Source organism: Ixodes scapularis, unplaced genomic scaffold, assembly GCF_016920785.2.
Source record: "Ixodes scapularis isolate PalLabHiFi unplaced genomic scaffold, ASM1692078v2 PGA_scaffold1__304_contigs__length_218370807, whole genome shotgun sequence".
Taxonomy (NCBI): domain Eukaryota; kingdom Metazoa; phylum Arthropoda; class Arachnida; order Ixodida; family Ixodidae; genus Ixodes; species Ixodes scapularis.
In genome coordinates this window covers 58,155,076-58,176,597 of record NW_024609846.1, presented here as the reverse complement: position 1 = coordinate 58,176,597, position 21,522 = coordinate 58,155,076, and the positions used below count along the sequence as shown (strand labels likewise).

The 21,522-nt window shown below is 49.7% G+C and overlaps 1 protein-coding gene across 1 annotated transcript; it reads right to left on the bottom strand.

Annotated features, from left to right (window-relative positions):
* Window positions 1–275: 275 nt before the first annotated feature.
* LOC121835732 (neprilysin-11-like) lies at window positions 276–21,305 on the bottom strand. The gene is made up of 6 exons (XM_042290186.1): window positions 21,105–21,305; window positions 17,229–17,407; window positions 13,867–14,063; window positions 8,538–8,848; window positions 3,625–3,864; window positions 276–689 (listed from the first exon to the last, which is right to left on the bottom strand). Exons 1-6 carry the CDS (start codon window positions 21,303–21,305, stop codon window positions 276–278), a joined length of 1,542 nt encoding a protein of 513 aa, XP_042146120.1.
* Between the last annotated feature and the right edge of the window lie 217 nt (window positions 21,306–21,522).

Genomic DNA, 21,522 nt, shown 5'->3' with positions numbered 1-21,522 from the left:
CGATATTCCAACACTGAGCTAACTCTGTTCATGGACATGCCAAATTCATTTATAGCTGGCAATGCCACGGGATTATTCTGATAAGTAAATAAGCGCCAGCGCCAAAGTATGCTGAGGCCGCAGAAAACAACATCAACAACGCATCTTGCTTGTGTGTGCGAGTGCGAGCAGGGTTGACCCACTGCTGACCGGATAACGGAGCGGTGCTATTATACCAAATACTATTCGCGATAGTGTTCGTGAGTCAGATGTATAGATGTGGTTGATGACACCGTTTACCAAAATGCGCACCTCTTGGAAGGATTCATCCGCTCTCTCTTGCGACAGCCGAAGACTTCGGAGAACCAACGAAGGTTCATGAGTGGCACGTTACACCGCGCCCTGGCGACCCTGTCGGCGGGATCTCGGACGCACAGCGCGTGGCAGAAGCTCACGAAGAAGGTCTGATCCGGCGTGAACTCCTCGAGGCCGTACAGACGGCGCCGCAGTGTCGGAGCCGGCGAGAAGGCCTTGTAGAGCGAATGGATGGCTGCTAGGTCGCCGAATTGGCGCCGCGCAATGCGCTCGTCCCAGTCCTCTCCGTAGGCCTGGGCCACGCACGCGTACCGGTCCTCGAATGCCTTCTTGGTGCTGGCTGACCACGAGTTGCGATTGATACCTCCGATGGACTCGCTGGTTCGGTCGAAGGCCTAGGGAATGCATTCTTTTTGAAGGTCGATGTGTTTTGCTGGCGCATTGACGCGACGGATTAGAATGCGGAAAATAAGTCGTCTGCTCCTTGCGCAGCAGTTGCGGTGACGTCAGAACGATGCCGAGATCTGACTGACGGAGACCTCAATGCTAGATGCCTTGAGGTCTACCGACTATTTTTTTTTTTTTCATCAGCCAGAGCTCGGCGTTCTGACATCATCGCAGCCTCTGTGCAAGAAGCAGACGAACTGGCGCTCCGCATAGTCAGTGACAGTAGTGACAGGTGAAGAATTCAGTCGATGCCTCGCCTCCACTTCCATGCTGTTTGTCTTTGATAACACTTCGTCGCACGCTCAGCCAAAGCCCGGCGGAGGGCAACGAGCGCGTGTTGGAGGCGGAGCTTTTACTGAATTCTTAACCTGGCACCAACTCTATGTTGGACGAGCATGCGCACTGCGCTGTGACCTTGCACCGTATGTTCTGCATTCCGAGACTCCTCCGTTTCATGATGATTCTGCATTGTCTAACTCTTTCTTCAGTACAGAATCGTAACGAAACGGAGTAGCGTTTGGTATACGTTTGACTACTTTGCAAGGGTTTTGGTCAATCGAATTATACCAATGCATAAGCCAATTACCAACTATCTTTCTGGTTGTCCCTGTGGGGAGTTATCTGCGTTGTCCTCTCACACTGGTCAGTCCACCTTTACCTTTACATATGCCAACCAAAGGTCGGTTATTAAGGAATAATTTTTCTCAAGCTACAATTTGACAGTTCTTGCTTGTGGCGTTTCAATAATTGGGGCAGCAATTAATTAGTTCTTCTGTCCAACGGAAGCACCTCCTAATGTTCCCATTATCGTGCAACGGACCGACGCAAGAGTCCGAGGAAACAGCTATGACAATACCATATTGCGGACCCGACAGAGGGAATTTAAAAGCTATCGACACATTTAATCGTTAATCGGTTGCAAGCTAAGAATATCCGGACAAGCTCCTACTTTAGCAAAGCGAACGCTGGAAAGGAGATGAGAAAGGAGGCGAATCCGCTCCGGCGGTTTTTTTTCTTTACTCTTTCCTGTATACTATTCAGTATCCCTAAATTCAAAATAGCTATTGAGAAGACGGAAAATGAAGGTGATAGCAAAACACATTCAGATTTTCACGCGCACTGGATGATGCCACACGTTGTATAAGTTGGAAGTCAAGCAGGCAGTCTAACAAACAATAATTTTGCGCGTGGTTTTTCCTTTTGCTGGCGTGAGCATAACCGGCATTTATCTCGCAGCATCAAACATCAGGCAAAATTTGAAACTTCGCAAAAAACAAATTATTGTGACTTGCAGTTTGGGTTATTTGGACGCGTCTATTAATGTGTAAAACCGATTTGGAGGCTAATCAGAGACTTATCAAAATTACCTTCACCCTGCAACACCGTGGCGAGCAAAGAGCTGTGTGTCACTCCGTACTCATAAAACAATGGCTTTCCTCTCTACCGCCCGTGGATTTTACAGCACTGAGCGCAACTAGTAGTGAAATTGTCTCTCCTGAACGCACTGATTGGCTCACTGGAACCGTAGCCCTCGCCGCTTGCCAAGCTATGATGAAGCGCACGCCGGATCGCCGATCCGACGTCTGAAGCGACCAAACTTTTCGGATCAGGCAGTCGTATTGCCGGATCGTTCGTCGGATGGATTTTGCGCGCATGTGTCTTTAAGCATCACTCGCCGCGGACAGTCGCGTGGTTCCGCATGCGACCGTCGGCGACAAGTCATACTATAATAGTCCAGACGCTTCCGCTCTCTCACCCAATCTTTGTGGCGCGGAGCGAAAGACGTCGGACTGCGAACCGCATGCTCCGAGGTTTGATTTCCGCTGAGCCCTTTGGTGAATCTCGCTGTTTGCGATTAATCGTGCCTACGTATGCTTATGTATGAATTATTACAGCCAAGTTTGCCTTCTATAAGCTTTGGATGCTTGTGCATTGCCTGCTGTGGAATGTTTTTGTTTCCTTAGCCTGCGTGGAACGCTTTTTGATGCGTTAACATTAGAACGATCATTTTCATGAAAACCCGCCGGTGTCAGTCCGTGCGTCCGTTTGTCAGCGCCAGACATGACGTCGCGTGGAGAGGGGTGGTGAGGAGACATCGTGTTTACAGATTCCATGTCTCACCACGACGGCGGGAAGAGAGGGGGAGGGTGACGCGTGCTGACGTCAGCGCTTTGGACCAATACGAGCGTCGCACAGCTGGCGCGGAGCCAGAGACGAGCAGGCGCCGCGCCACTTTGGAATACGGCCTAGCTCAGTTGCCGCTCCGGCGATGGATGCGGTTCTTTCCGCGAGTCATTTGGCTGACCGTATCCAAGAGCGACAACGGAAGAAAGCCGAGGCCACGCGTCGGCGACATCAGGCCGAGACACAGGAAGAGCTTGAGCGTCGTTTGGCTGCTGCCTCAGGGGCAAAGCGACGGAAGCGTGCAGCGGAAAGCGAAGAGGAAAGGCATTAATAAACGACAGGAAAGCGGGGATAAACGAATGACAAGGGGTCCTAAGCGAATGGAAAGGAGCCAAAGTGTGAGCAAGAACCAATGCTAACGCATATCCATAAAAAAAAATCCCTCTGATCGTCGAAAAAAGTTTCTTAGTTCCGCGTTCATATTATGCGATGAATAAATTCCAGTATTTGTGTTTTCCATGACAGGTTTCTTCTGAAGCCGTGCTGATTTGCGTTAGGAAGATTTTCGTAACAGTCGAGCGTCATACACTTAATTTCTCCATAATATCCAGCCCATAAGCACATTCTGTGTTGACTACTTGTATTTCGCACCGCGTTAAATTTTAACTTTTAAACATGCATAGTCCGCGAGCTATCATCTAAAAAAAATACGTTTCTTTTTGTTGTTGTTTTGTTTACGAACGGCGAATTTGATCAAACCTGCATGAAGCCTCTGGCCACCAGGGCGCCGAGGCCTCCCATGTTGACGGCTCTGGGTGCAGCCTGGTGGAAGTATGGCATCACCAGGTTCTGGTCCGGCATCGCCAAGGTGTGGGAGTCATCGTAGAAATGCACTCCGTGCCCCATGGGATCGTACGTGTACAGGTCGGCGTAGCCCCACGATCTCTTCACCAAGGGGATGATAGACAATGTAATCTGCTGCCACGAGTCGAAGAAGTTCTGCACACAGGAACGGGAACGGCAGAACTTTACTTGGCTCAAACTTCATTGCTCTCTAGATTCCGTTTTTTTTTAATCAATACATTAACTAGTAATTTCTTAACGCGGTCGTTGTCTGCGCAAGTGTTCAGTCTACTAACGAAATTCGATTTATGTGCTTCCATACTTGTATATGTATTGTATACCCGTGGGGGAGTCTCTCTGATGATATGACCGCGAGCTCTACCCCTCGCTTCAAAGGTGGCCAGCGAGAAGCGGAATGCGTATCACGCTCGTGACGTCAACAGTTCTCGTACGGTCAAGGGTACTGTAGTTGCGAACCTTGCCGCTTGGTGGCGTCAACGCGTGACAATCTCGCCTAGTAGTAATATCCGAGGGCTGTACGCCCTATGGCCCAAACATAGCTTGCCCGTAACATCATTTGCGGCCATGGCGATATTTGATGTGCCACGAGCGTTCGCTTCACCTTGTTAGTTTCACAGCGCAGAAGTTGTGGCTCGAGGGAACCAGTAAGTAGAAATATCCGTCATTACTCAGCAATGGCGTATGGTCGGCCTAACAGATCCCCGCATCTTCAGATCAAGCTCCTACTTAGCATCTGCAAAGAATGGCGATCTTGATGGTGTGGAATGCACTTTGCAGAAGTACTGTGGAGCTGGGAGTGCAGCCAATGCCACAACCACGAGAGCTCGAGGTCGCTGCTTTGAAGCGCTGTTCCGCAGAACGGTCGAGCGCTGATCGCGCTAGAAATTCATGTATCAAAGCCAGAAGCGCCGGTTAGCTCGCGCTTGTAGCTCTGGCTGCAGTCTCAGCTTATAAGCGTTCTCCGCCAAGTAACATTCAGGACTAAGTAACTCAATTAGAGAGCCATACTGCCGCGAACTGGCGCTGCTTAGAAACTCATGACGTGACGGCATTTCAACGGAGCTTCACAGACCGCCACCAGACGCAAGTTTGAAATCTGTTCATTCGTTTTAAAATTAGTTTTCTCACCTTCTTGCTTGCAGCCCAAAAACACTAGCCTAGGCTAGTATTCCTGGGCGGCCGGCACAACATGTACCACATCTTAACAAAAAAAAAAAAAATATACAAGTACAAACGTCGTCTTTTCGTACACTTTTAGCAAAAATGGAGCCAACAATCTGGGAGAGAAAATTCTATGAACTTAAAAGCCAATCCTGTGATCTTCAACGCCCAGCGCGCGAATGTTCTTGACTTGGAAAGCGAGCAAAGCGCGCGTAAGTACGAACGCTGAAGGTGCACCGGTCAGGAGCCCTATTGTATACGGTTGCTCGATTCACGCTCTGCTGCGGAATGGTTCTTTTTGTCAGCAAAAACGAAAGTGCACAAGGCGACCGCAGGGAGCGCTAGTCGCGGCTCCAGCAAAACGGACAGCAACTAGAGGGAAAACACGATTTCCGCTTGCCTGTTGCGGCTTCCCTGTTTGCATGTTGTCGTCGGTTGGCGTGACGGCCACCGAAATAAAGCGAGGGGACTTGCGTTAGTTGTGTCCAGAGCAACGCGAACAGCAGCAACGACTGGGCCGTAGGAAAAACCGTGAGCCATAGTGACCCGAGGTACCAGGTGTGCCTTGCATTGCTTCTTATGATGTGTAAGGCGAACAGTTGTCCTCGTGACCCTGTCATTACCGTACAGGCCTCCTGCACTGGGCCTTTGAACTGTGGTGCACTCATTTTGGGTAGTACAAGCTCACCTGATTGGGCCTCGCACTACTTGGGGCGCCTTCGCTGAGCTTATTTCCTTTTTGTGTAGTGCTGAAGCACGTAAGAACACCTTTTGACGTTCGCAATCAGCTAGGATCAACGCCGCAAGACAATAGAAAGTTCTAGATTCATGCCACCACCGCTAGGGTACGCGTCTTTTATCTCTGGGTGGTGACGTGAGTATACATATGGCGTCCCAAAAGTTTTTTTTTTTTTTATTGGTTTTACGATTTTTGCTTTTGGAAGGCGTGACACGGCGTTTCTGGTTCACGCTCTTATCGTCTTAGCTTTAAAGGGATGCTGACCCGAAATCTAGATTCCACAAAGCACAGCGGCAAAAGCGTGCAGCGGGATCTTATAAACATCCAAACATCACTCGTACAACGATGTATCGAACGGATGACCGCATTTTTCAAAAAAAGCAGGCGCATTTGACAGATATGTTTACGCCTTGTTTCTCCGAGGAGATTGAACGGCCTCGCGTCTTCTCCGCTTCGCCGCCTTGAGGGGGCGAAACGAAGAGAGGAGGAAATGAGAAATCTTGACGTCACGCGCCTCGTCGACCTCGTTCAATCTCGACCTTTTTTTTTTTTTTTTTTTTTTTTTTTTTTTTTGTGAAAATACGGTCGCTTATTTGAGATGTTACGAGTAGTGTTGTAGGAATTGCAGCGTCCCGCCTACAGCTCCTGCACTGTTTTCTGCAATCCAAATTTCGGTTCATCCCTTTAACCTGTGCTTCGACGGCGTTAGAATTGTTTTCTTTATTTGTATTTTTCTCGTTATCGCGTTCCACACCAGACTGCAGCCAATACAACAAGCACGAGAGCTTGAGGTCGCTGCTTTGGAGCGTTCTTCTGCAGAACGAGCACTCGTGCTAGAAATGCGGGTCTCAAAGCCAGGAGTGTGGACTAGCTCGCGCTTGTAACTTTGGCTGTAGTCTCAGCTTAAGGGTGAACGGGGTGTACAAGTGGGAAAGTTTGAGACGCTCAAGTTTCCAAGACAAGCCCTAACAAGTCCCTTTTCTCAGCGCCTCCTATACTCTATTTCAGCTTATGATGTACCACAGGAAAAGGCTACAAGTGTGAGCTCTTTGCTCTAGGGCACATCTCGGCGGCACAAGGTTATGAGCTCGCTCTTCTAGCCTACGCTGCGGTACAAGATAAGGGGAAACAGAGTATAGGCGACGCAGGTCTATACTACCAGCGTGTTGCCTATATGTCGCTCTGAACCCGTGCTCTGAACGCAACTTACTCAACCGCGTGCACCAAACACTGGGTGTTTATCAACGTTCATTAGTCGGGCAGGACGGCAGTAGGTAGTCCTTCCATTGCTTCCTCGAAGAGGGCTAAGCTTCTGGAAGCTCGCCTGCTCCAACACACCGTCGCAGGTTTTGAACGTAGTGGATAAAAATCGGTGCAAAACATTTTGTGGTTCATGCTCGCCTGCTTGCACTCGACGGTTGTGCATTTAGCTGGCACATGGCACGGCACAACCTGTTTTTGACCACCATATCTTGTCGAGAGTGGCGACCCTTTTAGTCGCTACAGTCACGAATTAAGCATGGTGGCACCGAATAATGGTTATAGTTACAGTGCCTTTATACACGCATGCGCCGCTTTTGTCTGAAGTGGAGACATCTGTCATTTTTTTCGCCCAGTCGTTTCCTTTATGTCTTTTAAAGTGCGCCTGCAAGTCACGAAGTGGCCCACTCAGTGCAACAAAGGATGTCTTCACCCAGAGACAGACAAACATGAAGGCACCTTAAAGGGGCCCTGCAATGACTTTTTCACTGGTTTTTTAATTTGCACTGAACCTGAGCGTACTGATCGTAGTAACTTAATCCAACTTTTCTCAAATTTCGCTTTATTTTAAAAGTTATAGGCAAATTAGAATTACAAAAACAAGCAAAAAATAACCCCCTTCATGACGTCGTAGGTCCTGCCTTGAGCAGCCTTGAACTAGAGGAGGAGTAGTGAGCTCATCGAGCGCATACGGCTGCCGCACTCCGTGTCGACGGCTCGAGAGGGCGCCACTAAAGCACGTGTTGGATAAGCTGTATGAAGCGGGCGGCCAGGGCAGCTCGTATTGCATTTGCAGCGCGACTAAACACTAATTCGGCATAACATTTCATTGGCCACAAACGACAGCAAACACGGGGTAAAGATCAGTTCAAAACGGCAGCCACTTCGCGCTGACGCACCGCCAAATGGCCAAATCGCCAAGAGGGCCCGCGCCGAAGACCTTCGGAACGCTCGGAACCGGTCGGATTCTTGAGCCAGTATACGACCACAGCGCCGCCGCGTACATCCGGGGCCTTTCTACTCTCCTCGTTTGTCGTAGCCTCATCCCACTACCCTTTTCTAGTATGCGCCGTTTTTTTCCGCCGCTTGGTGGCGGGTATGTCGACGGGTCATTTCTCGTTTCCGTACTTTCTAAACTGCATTTGTTTCTCTTCTGATCTAAAATAGTGAACAAAAACTACTTTCATACATAATTGAAATGCATCGTGACACTTCTATTTTGTATCTCGACTAAAAAAAAGCTCTTAGCGGCTTTGACCAGTGGCAAGCCCAGGACCAAAGACGTCACATTTTGCGCGCTTTCGGTACCGCGGGTCGCCCTCGTCGGTGGAGGAGGTTTCCGCGTCGTCCGGTTAAAATATGACGCACTGATATTTAGTTACTCTCTCCGTGCCCGCTGGCTTGCCCCAACCCCAAGAGACGTGGAAACCGCAAAAAAGGTAGACGCTTAAATATGATTGCAGGGCCCTTTTAATCACAGTGACTGCCGGCGAACGAGCGCGGGAACGGCGCCAGGCCCGAGTAACGCAAAAGCGTTGCCCCCAGCTACGAGCATCTAGATCGCTGTTTCTATTCATCTCCTGGTGAAGCGGCAGTAATCAAGCGGCCGTGGCATCCGTCAGCAGGAGGCTCGAACTGTGCAACGAACCTCCCGCAGGTCAGGCACCTTTTTGTAGAGCCCGTATCGCACGGCGTTGCTCTCGACTTCTGCGGGATGTCCCGCGACGCTCTTCATGCTCTCGATGGTACGCTGCGCGATGTCCACGGACTGTCCGTCCATCCAGTCGCTCTCCTTCAGCCTGGCCTTGAGGGAGTTTTCAATGGCCTCGAGCAACAGGACGGCTCCGTCGCGCGTTTGCAGCGTCACGCGCTCGCGGAGCAGCGGGCTCCATGCCGACACGCCGAACAAGGAGCTCGTGAGCTCCAGGCAGCGCTCTAGGGTGAGCCACGAGTAAGGACCTGCAACGAAGGACATGCTACTTGCCGACCACTCTCCGAAGAGTACCTTACATATGTTTCACACTTGCGTTTGCTTCCAACCAAGTTATTGTTATCTCTCACAACGAGAAAACATACTGGCCCGCTGGCGCCCCCTATGGGTGGTCTTGGAACTGTATTTCACTAGAGCGAAGGATTTGCAGTATTTACGAGATTAAGTGTAGGTATACTATCTATAAGAAATGGTAGTTTATAACGTCAAAAGTTTTTCGAGCCAATACAGAATGAACAATGGGCGATAAGACAAGAAATACACGAGAATCGGAAGTGTTCCACACTACTTGATAGATGGCGCCAGTGTGTTCTATCGTCGCGACATGGGATGGACGTCATTCGAGGGCAGGGAAGCTAGCAGCAAGATAGAATTTGAGGAGCGTTTGAGGGAAATGGAGGAAGAGCAGTGGGCTAGGAAAGTTTTCAGTTATTTGTACATGAGGAATGTAGATACCAAATGGAGAAAGCGAACTAGAAAATTATCAAGCAAATATTTGGGCGGCAGTGGGGGCGCCAACCAGGAATTACGGGTTAAGAAAAGGATAAAAGAAACAGAGAAGGGTCTGTGGGAAACGGGTATGCAGACAAAACCAGCACTGGAGACGTACAGAATGTTCAAACAGGAAATTTGCAAAGAAAATATCTGCGATAATTCTAGGGGAAGCTCTTTGTTGTTTGAGGCCAGGACAGGAGTATTGCGGACTAAGACGTACCGGGTTAAGTACCAGGAGATGGACACTTTATGTAGTGTGTGTGGGGAGCAGGAGGAAACGGCTGAACACTTAATACTTTTCTGTAAAGGGCTTCACCCAACAGTTAACAGTGACCGGGCGGATTTAATCAAAGCATTGGGTTTTAAAGACAGTGAAGGAAAAATAGACTTTACACGGGTAGAAATAACCAAGCGGAGGTTATCAGACTGGTGGCTAAAATCGAGGCAGGGGTGAGATTTAATCTTGGAATTCAAAACATATAATTAGATTTATAATGTTGGCTAGGTGGCGCAAGCCACCGCCCGATTCACAGGGTTTAGCCAGATCCATCCATCCATCCATCGTCGTGAGAGATCACAAGAGGCTGCGAGTCACCCGGTCGTAAGCAGTCGCAAGTGTGTCAACCAGCCCTCAGTGTCACAACGCGGACCTACCTTTTCTGTCTAAATGTTCTTCGGCCCGTCAGGGGCAGATTACCCTATCCCTGCGTATAGAAGCTAAGGGAGAGGAGGAGACGAAATCGCGTGGACCCCAGAGCGCCGAGCTTTGACCCGTTCGCACACTTCCGTCTGACTGCGACCGATATCGGTGCGACCGGCTTGTAAACCTTTTGTGACGGCCGTCAGGAAATGCTTGCAAAGTCGAGTTTTTTTGCCTCTCCTGTCCTAAGAAGTCGCAAGTGTGTGAACGGGCCAAGGATCAGGGACTCCGGCGTTGGGCTTTCGAACGCGTTCGACCGAGTGCAGTGGAGACAAAGGCAGCTAGCTTTGAGTCTGCCCACTAATCATTCCAGTCAGAGCTCGATGTTCTGACCTCCCCGCGCACTCCCGTCTCTTCCTCTTTCCGTTTCCACCTGCATAGTCACTGGCAAGGTGAGAACAGCAGAGAGGAGCTTCAGTTTTCACGTTCACACACTTGCGCGTTCACACAGCTGCGTCGACCGTGTTGCGCCGCATTGCGTCGTGCAGCACAGCGCCTCCCCATTGGCTCGTCGTAACTTAAAGGGACAATGAAGACGATTTTATTTAATTTTTTTAAATGGTGTTTTAAAGGAGCGATGCAACAATTTTTGTATTTTGCGCAAATACCGCTTAAAACGAATCCCTAATGTTAATGACCTATGAAACACGCGTTCGTTTTTCACCCCACGCAATAGAAGTCCCAGAAAAAAATTGAAGAAAAACGAGCAGCGTTCACCCCCTCAACTCACAGCCAGAACAAGCGGCCACGTGATCTGGAGCCGATTATATGCCGCCAGTGTTGATCATAGCCACGCGCTGAGGTTGGCAAAGCGCAGGACACGTGCTGCGTTCCAGACATTGTTATGGCTCGGCTGTTGTCGTCGTTGCAGCGATTGGACACGGGTCACTACCCGAATGCTTCTCGAGCTAGCAATTATCACGAGCCCAAGTCGAGTGCCCACGCAATGCTCGGGTCCAATCTATGAACCGCATTCAAATATCGTCACTTGGGTGTACTGCGATCCCCACGTTACGTCATCAAATTTTGCAAAGGAGAGATTGAATGAAAAGGATCGCTTTCGTCCTTGAAATTACACCGCAACAAAGGAGTTTCTTGGCCAGTGGCGTTGCGTGTGAGTATCCTTGAGTCCCAGCTGTGCCAGTAAGCTCGTGTCAAGTGAAAAACATTCCAAATGAATATCGTTGCACCGGTCCTTTAATGCTTCTTGGGAACATAGCATGCCGCCCAATTTTTTGTAGACATTTATGACGCGTATTTATGTGCCGACGAAAGAAGTAAAGAAACCGAAACTGAACCATCTCCAGTCTCGTTTCTGGGCCTCCGAAAACGGAGGTGACGTAGGGAGTGACGCCAAGTGTGAATAGTCGGTATCGGTAGTATTTAGGAAATCGAAACTCTGGTTACCGCGGTAGGTTATAGCAGCGCGGTGGCGCGGTCGTTGCGCCGACTCTGTCAACATGGACGAATGCCGCTCTCGCGAGCGAGTTCGAGCTTCCGTTCAGTGACCGAACACCAACGGAACGGGAGTACGTGTGTGGCGGCCACTGCCATCACCCGACGGAGACCGCCCAGCCGGCAACGAGCGGCCCGCATGCCGAAGGACGGACGCGGGGGAGATGCCGAAGGGAAAGCGGCAGCGATCCCGCCGTTCCGGGATCCGGTTCCTCCGCGGACGTTCTCTTTTTGTCGTCAAAGAACACGAACAGCTGCCCACACGTGAAAACTAGTGTCGCCCGAACGGATACTGGTCTTCAGTCGACCGTTAGAACAGCCATCTACAGCTACCATTTTGCAAAATCTTTCGAGTACCGTGTTCTTTTTTAATTTTATTTTGTTGGCCCATAGTTGCTCGTTGCCGGTTTCGCGTCCAGCGTAGCAAAGAAAAAAACAATGATGCTGCTTTATTTACGGTTTAGTAATCATTTCCGATACGATTTATACTTTTGATGGTTATTCAAGCGGAAATTAGAACAGTATTTCTAAAAATCGCGAACTAAAACGTGACCGAGGGCACGTTTCTCGTTTTGACCAATCGCTGACGCGTCTCTTGTGACGTCGCGCTCCTTGGCCTCGCATCGGTCACGTGAGCTCCGCTTCTCCTGGCTTCTCCCGCAACTCTCGGGGCGTCGCCCCAGTCGATCCCGGCACGATTATTACCGCGACTGTTTAATTGATTTGCACGGCACACAAGCGCCGGTTTCGGCTGAAATTTGGGCAACGTGGCCTGAGACGTGCCTGGAACCCAGTTCAATCGCCAAAAAGATGTCTGAAATTGCCTTCATTGTCCCTTTAAGGGTCGCCATAGCTACGGAGGGGGGGGGGGGGGGGGGGGAGGAGGGGGTAGAAAGGAATCAAGGTGCATGTGTATGTTATAGGATAGGCTAGATTTCGGGGAGGGGGTAAATTCCATAAGTCCCCCCTGGCTATAAGACTGACCCGAAGTAACGGTCGTTGCTATACTTTTTTTAATGGCTATACATGGCTACCGTGAACCGAGTTGCCTCTTTACGGCAGGGAGACGGGACGTCATACTGTTCAAAGGTAAACCAACCACAATCTTTATGAACAACGATATGCGTCAAATGAGACCTGGTTTAATAGACCGATACTACCAAGCGTTTGGCCCACGCATCACGACGCCGTAAAGGCCCTTACGTACAGTTGCGTTTGAGTGCGTTTGACTCCGTTGAGGCTGCGAGAAACCAGGACATTCCTGCTTCTTCTGTCGCGTACCAAGCTGTTCCTTGAATTGGATTCTACGCTTCATACGAAGCACAGATGTGCCGGTGACTCGCTTTCGTTTCGCGACGCAACGCAGTCATCTCAGACACTTGCGTTTGAGAGTGCGTTTGACTGCGTTGCGTCGAGAACCGAAAGCGAGTCACCGGCACATTTGCGCTTCGTATGAAGCGTGGAATCCAATTCAAGGAATCATCTTGGCACGCGATATAAGCAGTAGGGATGTCCTGGTTTCTCGCAGCCGCAACGCAGTCAAATGCAGTCAAACGCAACTGTCTGAACCAGGCTTTACGCAAATGTGGGTAGGGGCAATACCACCTAGAAGACAAGGCCTGCGCATGACGTTTCGTTAGTAGATCCCCGACCCGCCCCAAGCGGCAAACACCCCGAAGCTTGACGAGAGTAGGGGCCGCGTCGCAACTACGTCGCATTCACTTGCGGCCGCAGCTGTGTGCGTGACTGCTGAGCGCGAGCTGATAGCGAGCTTCCAGTGCATTTGCGACGTGCACGCGAACGCTCCCTCGGCCAGGAGCGCGAGCTAGCACGCGCTCCTGGCTTTGAGACGCGCATTTCTAGCGCGCGCGCTCGTTCTGCGGTAGAACGCTTCGAAGCAGCTACTCGAGGTATAAACAGCGCCCTCGAAAATGGCGTCCAGTGTCAGCGTCCAGCGTCTAACGAGGGGCTTTTCAGCCCTTCGCGCAGCAGTAAGGCAATTTCGCTCATGCATTTGACGCTCCACGTGAACGTCTAACTTCATCGTATGCTATTTGCAAGAGACACTCGGCGTGAGCATCTGTTTCATTATCTGTTACACAAACCACTGAAGCAGGCGATGGAGCAGACGATGTAGCAGACGATGTAGCAGACGATGTTGCTCATCCGGGCTAGCTAGGGGGCGCTGAGGGGATCTACTAGTGACGACGTTTAGAGGAGAAAACGCGCAGGCCTTGTGTTTTAGGTGGTATTGGTAGGGGCCCCACGCAACATGCAGGAGGTGCCTTATCGCCTACAAGGACCCTCACACCGTCGGCAGAAACGTAGCATGTGTACCCTGTTCGACGGTGGTGTTGACGAACAGCAGGTCCCTGAGTTTGAGACTGACGGAGGGTGCGAGTGTCTGGATGACGAGCCAGCCAATGAACAGCTCAACGTCCTCCGACGAGAAGTTGAGCAGGAGACTGTTGAAGAGTTCCAGGGCCGCCGGATGTGCCAAGTACACAGTGTAGGACTCGTTCACCGTACGCGCCCTGCACGCAAACCAGACTTGTGCCTATCTCAAATACTCTACTCAAGATACTGTATTTTAAATACTTTTTGAAGTATCTTGGTATCTTGGAAATACTTTTGATCGAGAGTACTTGATACCCTATCTTAATTACATTTCTGAGTATCATGTACTAATTATCTCAAATACATTTTTCACATTCCGCCATTTTCCGAGTTTTTCGGTATTAAGTGTCGTCGGCGTGGCACGAGCAAACGAGAACATTCTTTCGAGCACCCAAGTCCTGTAGCTAGCTCCGATTAGCTACGGTGACTTTGGGTTGAGCTCGTAAAAAAAAAGACAGCTTTTTTTGCCGATTGTGACTCATATCTCAGCCGAAAGTTCGTACAATCAAGGTTTTCCTCTCACCTTCCCAAAGGCGCCTTTTGTTTCCTAGAGTTTCTCCCAAAAAATCCTCATACAAAGGGAGTGGCTTTACAGAAGTTAGGATTGCCCCTCTGAGGCGCAACACAAACCGGGAAACAACCTACGACAACAATGCAGACTTGAGTGTCAAGAAAATAACAAATAAAAAAAAATGAAAAGTGGACACACAAAAAACAAGAAGACTTTTTTGCTTGTGGTATATTTGGCCCCGCTACTGCAAAACGTCTAGGCTTTCTTTGGTTTATTTTCTTTTTGTCGTCAGTCCGTCACTTATTGCTCTCGCGAACACTGCCTCTAAGCGAGCATCGATAAGCAGAGAACAGGACAAGAAACAATCTAAAAGCTGGATGACCTCTCAAAATCCCAACAAAGCGTCCCCCAACGCTGAGTGCCTTTCTGAACGCAACCTACTTGAAGAAGGTGCGACTACTGCCGGGGCTATTATGTGGGTTCTCTTTGTTATCCATTCACTCATATCCGTATCCCAAGTTCGTTTATAGTGAACTCCCCATATAGGGAATCAATTGTAGTTAAACGATGCGTGTAAGGTGCGCCGTAGGACGTAATATTCAGCGATGTCACTATAGTCTAAAGCCACCTCTCTATGTCTATCCCAGAAATGTTTTGAAACTATACTCTGTTTCATACTTAGCGTACAACGCTGTCAAAGTTACTGGCGCGAGCGTGGGGCTTGATCTCGTTAATCATTTGCACGCGTTCTCGCGCAAACAAATCCATAAATGAAGCCACGCGCTCGCGCCAGAAGCTTTGACAGCGTTGTACGCTAAGTATGAAACAGAGTATAGTATCAGTGACATTGCCACGCGCGTCGCCGAGCAAGCGCGTGGCCGAATGGTCACCGCGCTTGGCTCTTGCGCGGAGCCTCCGGCTTCGATTCCAGAGAACAGACTCTTTTTGTATTTATTATTTCAACTTGACATTCTCGTAAGTTCGAGAACCTTGTCGTGTGATCGAGTTACGAATGTTCTACGCGCGGAATGCTCTACGCCGAATGTTCCAGAAACCCACGCGTGTACAAAAGGTGCTCCGCGTGGCGGTAGCGAAAGCTTGCTATGGGAACCTTCTTGGTTCGATCCCCACAGCCCCTGCCCGTTTCGATCTGGATGATCGAAACGGCACGCGTTCGTGTAATCACTACCGCGTGATGCACGTTAAAAACCCCAGGTTAGCGGTTGTACTGAACTGGCTAAATTTCTCATCTACAGCTAAGCGACCGGTCACCCGTTGAGGCATACCAACATAAAGGCTGTATAAACATACAAAAGCAAGCTAATTTTTCTTTTTTTTTGTCGAGAGTTAGTTTTGTTTTAGCGCTCTATCTTTCTGTTTCGGCGACATCGACGCCTGCAACGCTAGCCTTTCTCTGTTTTGTTTTGGGCACAAGTTGGCCCCATTAAACGTTTAGTTTCTTCAGTCATTCGCCGACTCATCATTTGTCATTCGTTACAATATTCTGCTCCTCATAGATGGACTGCATGAAATAGCCCTACAATTATTATTTTTTTTTTTGCCGTTTTGTTGTTGTTGCGCGCTAATAAACCATTCTGGCAAACCAGATTTGCGCAACTGTATAATTGTCGTTGTCACTGACATCGATTCAAATTACGCAATGCGGAAGTATCTTCAAAAGTACTTGGATTACATTTCTAAGTATTTGTACTCTACTCAAGATACTTTACAGTGAAAGTAACTTGAGTAGTATCTTAAATACTTTATGAAGCAGGTATTTACTAACTTAACTTAAATACTTTTATCGAGTATTTTGTCCAACACTGACGCAAACACGCTCGTCAAAAAACAAAAACAAAAAAGCACTCCGTGTGAACTTCAAGAAATGTGGAATGCCTATCCTTTCTCGCAAAGCGTCTGGGAGAGAGAATCGCTGCGCTCTACGAAGGGTGCTCGGCGTATGTGACGAGGCTGAAAGCACGTTTATACCTAAAAGATACAGTCTGTGCCGTGACATTAAGACAATGCTAAGCTCCGACTGTTTTTTTTCTAGGTCTTAACATATTTCCAACCTCGTCATATACGCCGGGCACCCTTCGTATAAACTGTCTTTCCCGAGTGATTTGGGGGAAAATAGGCACTTCAGATGTTTCCGGCGAGTGCATGGCGTTGTATACGGTGTTTTTATATATCCTAGACTCGGCTCGGGCAATATTTCCGCACCTGTTCGCCGATTTAGGAAGCGCGCAAAAGCACGCGTTAGGCATACGCAAGCAGCGAAAAGGGAACTCGCTGTGGTGTTCCCTTATTAGGACGGCGTTAGTAATATTAGTGTTTGTTTTTGTTTTTCTTTTGATCAGTGTATATCGAACCATCGTTGGCACTTTTAAAGGGACTCTCAAGTGGGTTTAAAGGCTCGTTCTTTAGACTGCATGCATTACGCGTGTGTCGGAGGTACTCCGCTTCACTTCAGACTTTAGCGGATGCACCGAAGAAGCCAAGCAAGCAGTGGCAAAAGTGCATCGTCACGACACTCGTTGTTTTCCTGAGTTTGCTAACGCACTTTTCTGCGCAGCATGCAACGAGCCAATCCTCACAATTCATGGAAACTCGTCGAATCCTCAACTATCAGGTAAGTTTCCCGGTCAGAAATGTGAATGCCATTGAGACACGTATATGGCACCAGGTGCTGTGTGTGCGCATCAACTTCATGTAACAGAAGCAACTGCTCTCCGGTGGTGTAAAATTTGAATACCGCTGCGCCATTATACGCGCTATATAGTATACGCACCATGCCCAGCTGATAGCATCGACCCAACGCACGGTGCTGATCTCGCTCGTGTACTTGGCCTCGAGCTCGCCGACGGTGAGCTTCTCCAGGAGCCCCTCGCGCTCGAAGAAGTCGTCCCTGTGGTCCAAGAAGTGCCTCTCCACGGTCTGCAGGCGACGGCTTACGTTCGCTACAAACTCCTGTGGAAACGGTGTCCGGGGTTTGGGTATATACCCAAACAAAGGAACAAACGAGAGCGCAGCTACACCTTAAAACTACCAGGGGGGAGGAGGGGGGGGGGGGGGGGGGGCTGCAGTGGGACTTATTTTGACCAGTAGCTTACCTTTAAACTAATAACATTTACGTGCATCCAAACGCTGCGTCAGAAACACGCCCAAATAAATAATGTCATACCCATGGGTTTAGTTCTCAACTTCGTCGTTAGGGGCGCGATGGTTGGATCCACTCCCTAAAGGAAACTGAGAACCCCCGTTGAAATCCGTTGGGTTTCTGAGATCCCCCAAGACACTCCTAACTTTAAGCACTGACACTACCACCATGCACGTCTACTTCTACAGGGCGGGGCTAACATCGCACATCTTATCGCCGCGCAGCCAATAAGACTGCGCCGGTATCGGCCGATATTATTGCCGGAGAACAAATCATCAAGTAAAAAGAGTAAGCATGATAAGCCGCGAAGTCTGCTCCTGGCGAATCAAGAACCGAGGCATGCGGTTTTGAGAAGCTCGTTTTAGTGTACGCAGTTTTACTGACCCATGTTTATCAAATCCTCTTATTGAGAAACCCAATTTAGAGGAAATGGCGATGAGCCTCCTTTTAGCGAATTCGACCGCCGCGAAGCGGCGTGTACGAATGGGCCAGGTGGGCTAACATTTTTGTAATGAGCCGCCGCAGGCAGTCGCCGCGAAGCGGTGTAAACGGGAAGGTTGGGATAAAGCCCCTCTATCCTGGGAAAAGTGGCGCCATTCATTGTTGTGGGAAAATGCTTGAGACACGTGCCGCGTGCCACTTCTGGGAAGAACATGGCGTCTGAAATCTAGCTCAGTGCTGCGCTGTGCCGCCCTGACCTTCCCAAGGGCTTCACGTTGCACCTACCTCTTGCATCGACGGAACTTCCCTTTCAAAAATGAAAGGGCTTTAGGTTGATGTCCTGTGATGCCGCGCGGAGTAGGATCGTCTTTTTTTAAACAGCGTCTCATTTTAGATAGACGGCTTTTCTCTAAACTGAGGCTCCATTTTTTCTAAACCGAGCTTCGGTAAAACGTGCCTGTTCCCTAAAACGTGCTTTGATGAAACGGCGTTCGATCAACCGTAGCAACCCCAATCAAGAAGCTCCCAGGGGTTCCTGCGCGTTGTTCGGGGTAGGCGTTGAATCACTAATCATTGCCTTTTCTCTACTATGGCTGAGCCATTGAGAAGGACGGTATAGGTTTTGTGCTTCCCTCGTGACGCAATTTCAGTGGCCGATGTACGCTTCGACGCCCATGGTTGACAACGCCGCCGACGATTGCCGCCGATGTAGGCGCCGACTGACTGGTTGCACTTTTGGCGCCGATGTAGGCGCCAAAAGTGCAACCTCATAGCGTTCATCGGCTTTCTGTGTTTCTGTGCTCGTTTGTTAAACCAATCAAGCACAGGAAATGTACTTACCTTGCTTCTGTTTATATCTCTTCTAGAGTTTCTGACAGTTTATAAAACGTGGGGCATGGCTTATGGAAACGCCTATAGGCCCGTAGCTCTCAAGTTTTGAGCAGCGCTCCAAGCGAGCAAAATAGAATATTTGGCTGGGGTTTCGAACATGCGTCAATACGCTTCCCCACTAGAGTTTTTTTCTACTCCGTTCCATTCTAAGTGCCAGCGTAGCAGAGGCTACAAGAGCGAGCTGCGAGCTTTCAGCGTCCCTGTCAAGCACGCGTGCTCGTGCACTGCGAGCATCTTTCAGGAGGACGTGCTTTTGCGAGTAGCTTCGGCTTCGCTATCACGTAAGGTGAAACATACCTGCTCGCGGAAGCTATGAACGAAGGCAAAGATGAAAGGAATGTTTAATGGGACGCTGCGGCCGTGAGCTGCATAATTCTTTTTTTTTAAATTTTTATTTCTTTAGAGGTTTTGTAATCGCGCATCTTCAGATGCTTGCGTTCGAACGTGGCACGTGCAAAATCAAACGTTACAGAGGCACCTGGATGGTTTAGCCATCATAACATGGACGTCTTGCGGATGCGCTCGCGCCCCCTGCCCCAGAGCAACGGGTCTATGGCGTCTTAATGCGTTCTTTGACATTCGTATCGACCAATACCGCAATCTAATTGGCTGCAAAACGACAATAAGTTGCTCGCTCGAGCAGTATTCGCCTATATATGGAATATTCACTGGCGGTCAGCTGCATGCACGATTGCGGAGCGCTTGCTGACGCCGAGCTTCCACAGTTCTTTTGCAACGTGCATTCCGCACCATCAAGAATGCTGGGCTTAGCAGCATATTAATGTGAGCTCGTTCTGAGTATGCGCTATAAGCAGCAGCCACTAATGTGACGCCCAGTGAATACTTTCTATACTCCGTTTCACCTTATGTTGTACCGCAGCGAAGACTAGAAGCGCGAGCTCATAGCGTTGGCAGCTGCCTTTGGTGCACGAGAGCTTGTGCTGCCAAGGTGTGCCATAGAGCAAGGAGCTCGCGCTTGTAGCCTTTCCTGCGCAACACAAGGTGAAACAGAGTATATAAGCGATCATAAGTGGTATTCGCTGGCCGCCATATTGGAGCGCTCTCTTCGTTGTTCCTGGCAGAACGCCTGCGAAGAACAACGACATTTATGGTGTAAAATGCACGTCGGATGAACGGGTGCGCGTGTTCCACACAGGCAGGTTAGTAGTTCTTGGAGAAATGGGTGCAGTTCTTAGAATGTGCTTGGCACAACGCGCTCGAATATGGCGTGTCAAGGGGAATGATATAGGCTTTGACTGCACCCCGAGCTACGGGGAAACGTGGGATATTTTTATTGTCACCAACGGCCCAAGAAACGCCTGGCTTAGTACGTCGACGCTGCTTGCTTCGTGATTCGTACTGCGGTGATTTAGAGTGCCGTAACTTCATTGTCTGCAGAACCATGCCATCCTCGGGACTCGGCGCGCCTCGCATATCTGGGCTGTTACGATCGGTGGTCGATTTCTACCATTGATCCCAGCTGTCATGGATGGCTTTCGCAAAACTTTCCCGTCGGTGTGCGACGAGTTCCTCGGAAGTTGGAACTGCCGTCATCCTATACGATACCACAGGTGTGCGTTAGACTTCATCGAACCGATCTTTGTCAAGTTGTGCGACCCGGCGTCGTAGACTCGTGGTGTAGTTTTCACCCGCCCGAACGCAAGGAATGTCTGGGGTAGGGTTACCTGAGCTACCCGGTTAAGGAGAATTGCGTCCAGGTGATGAAATCAGCCGGGTGTCTGCGAGATGGTGCGTGAGATAGCCTTACGTTTGTGCGTGACAACGGGGTGGGGCAAAGACTAAAGGGTAGCAAGAACCATGCTCCATGGGAATTGGCTGCCTTCTGACGACATTGGGGTCCCTACCTGGGGACCTAGGGAAAATCAGTAATCTTAAAAAGAGCTGACTAACGATAGGAGCCGGCTCTCGGTTGTCACCCACCTGACTTGTATATGTTGTGTAAATAAATAAGAGCTGTACGAGAGACCCCCATCTCCTGACACTCCTGTCATGGGACCGGTTCGGCTTGAGGTGAACCGGAATATACGAATGCCTTTTTTGAAAGTGATATGATTCTCTGCTCCACCTTTCTAACATACAGTGAACTGACACCGGAAACAGAACATTGTCCAAATCCCCCCCCCCCCCCCCCCCCACACACACACACACACACACCTTGTCGTCATCGGGAGTGCGCTTGAAGGCTCGGATGTACTCCCTGACGTAGCCTTCGTAGGAGCCCTCCCTGAGCATGCGCTCAACACGAGCGCGCCACCAGTACATGGGGACGCCCTCGAACAGGATGCAGCTCACGTCACCCGACTGGACGAGGGCGTTGTTGCGCAGGCGCAGAAGGACCGGCAGTTGCCACTGCATGCTCAGATTGACCACCAGCATGAAGGGGTCCACCAAATTAGCCGGGTGAGGCCAGCGTATCCCAAAAAGGACCTCCAGGCCGGTGCGGAACGTCTCCAAGTCAACGTCGCTGCCGTTAACGCACTCCTGGGGGGTGGGGAGTGTTCAAGGTATAGACACGTCAATACGAAAAATCCACGTAAAAATGAAGAACAGACTACGGGAGCTATGCGGAGAG

Excerpts from the sequence above, each read along its gene's own strand:
- LOC121835732 (XM_042290186.1), bottom strand. The coding sequence starts at position 21,305 with ATGCAGTGGCAACTGCCGGTCCTTCTGCGCCTGCGCAACAACGCCCTC. Across the intron at positions 17,408-21,104 it reads GCACTCCCGATGACGACAAG|GAGTTTGTAGCGAACGTAAG; the intron begins GTGTGTGTGTGT and ends CCGTTTCCACAG. Across the intron at positions 3,865-8,537 it reads AGGTGCCTGACCTGCGGGAG|AACTTCTTCGACTCGTGGCA; the intron begins GTTCGTTGCACA and ends TCCTGTGTGCAG.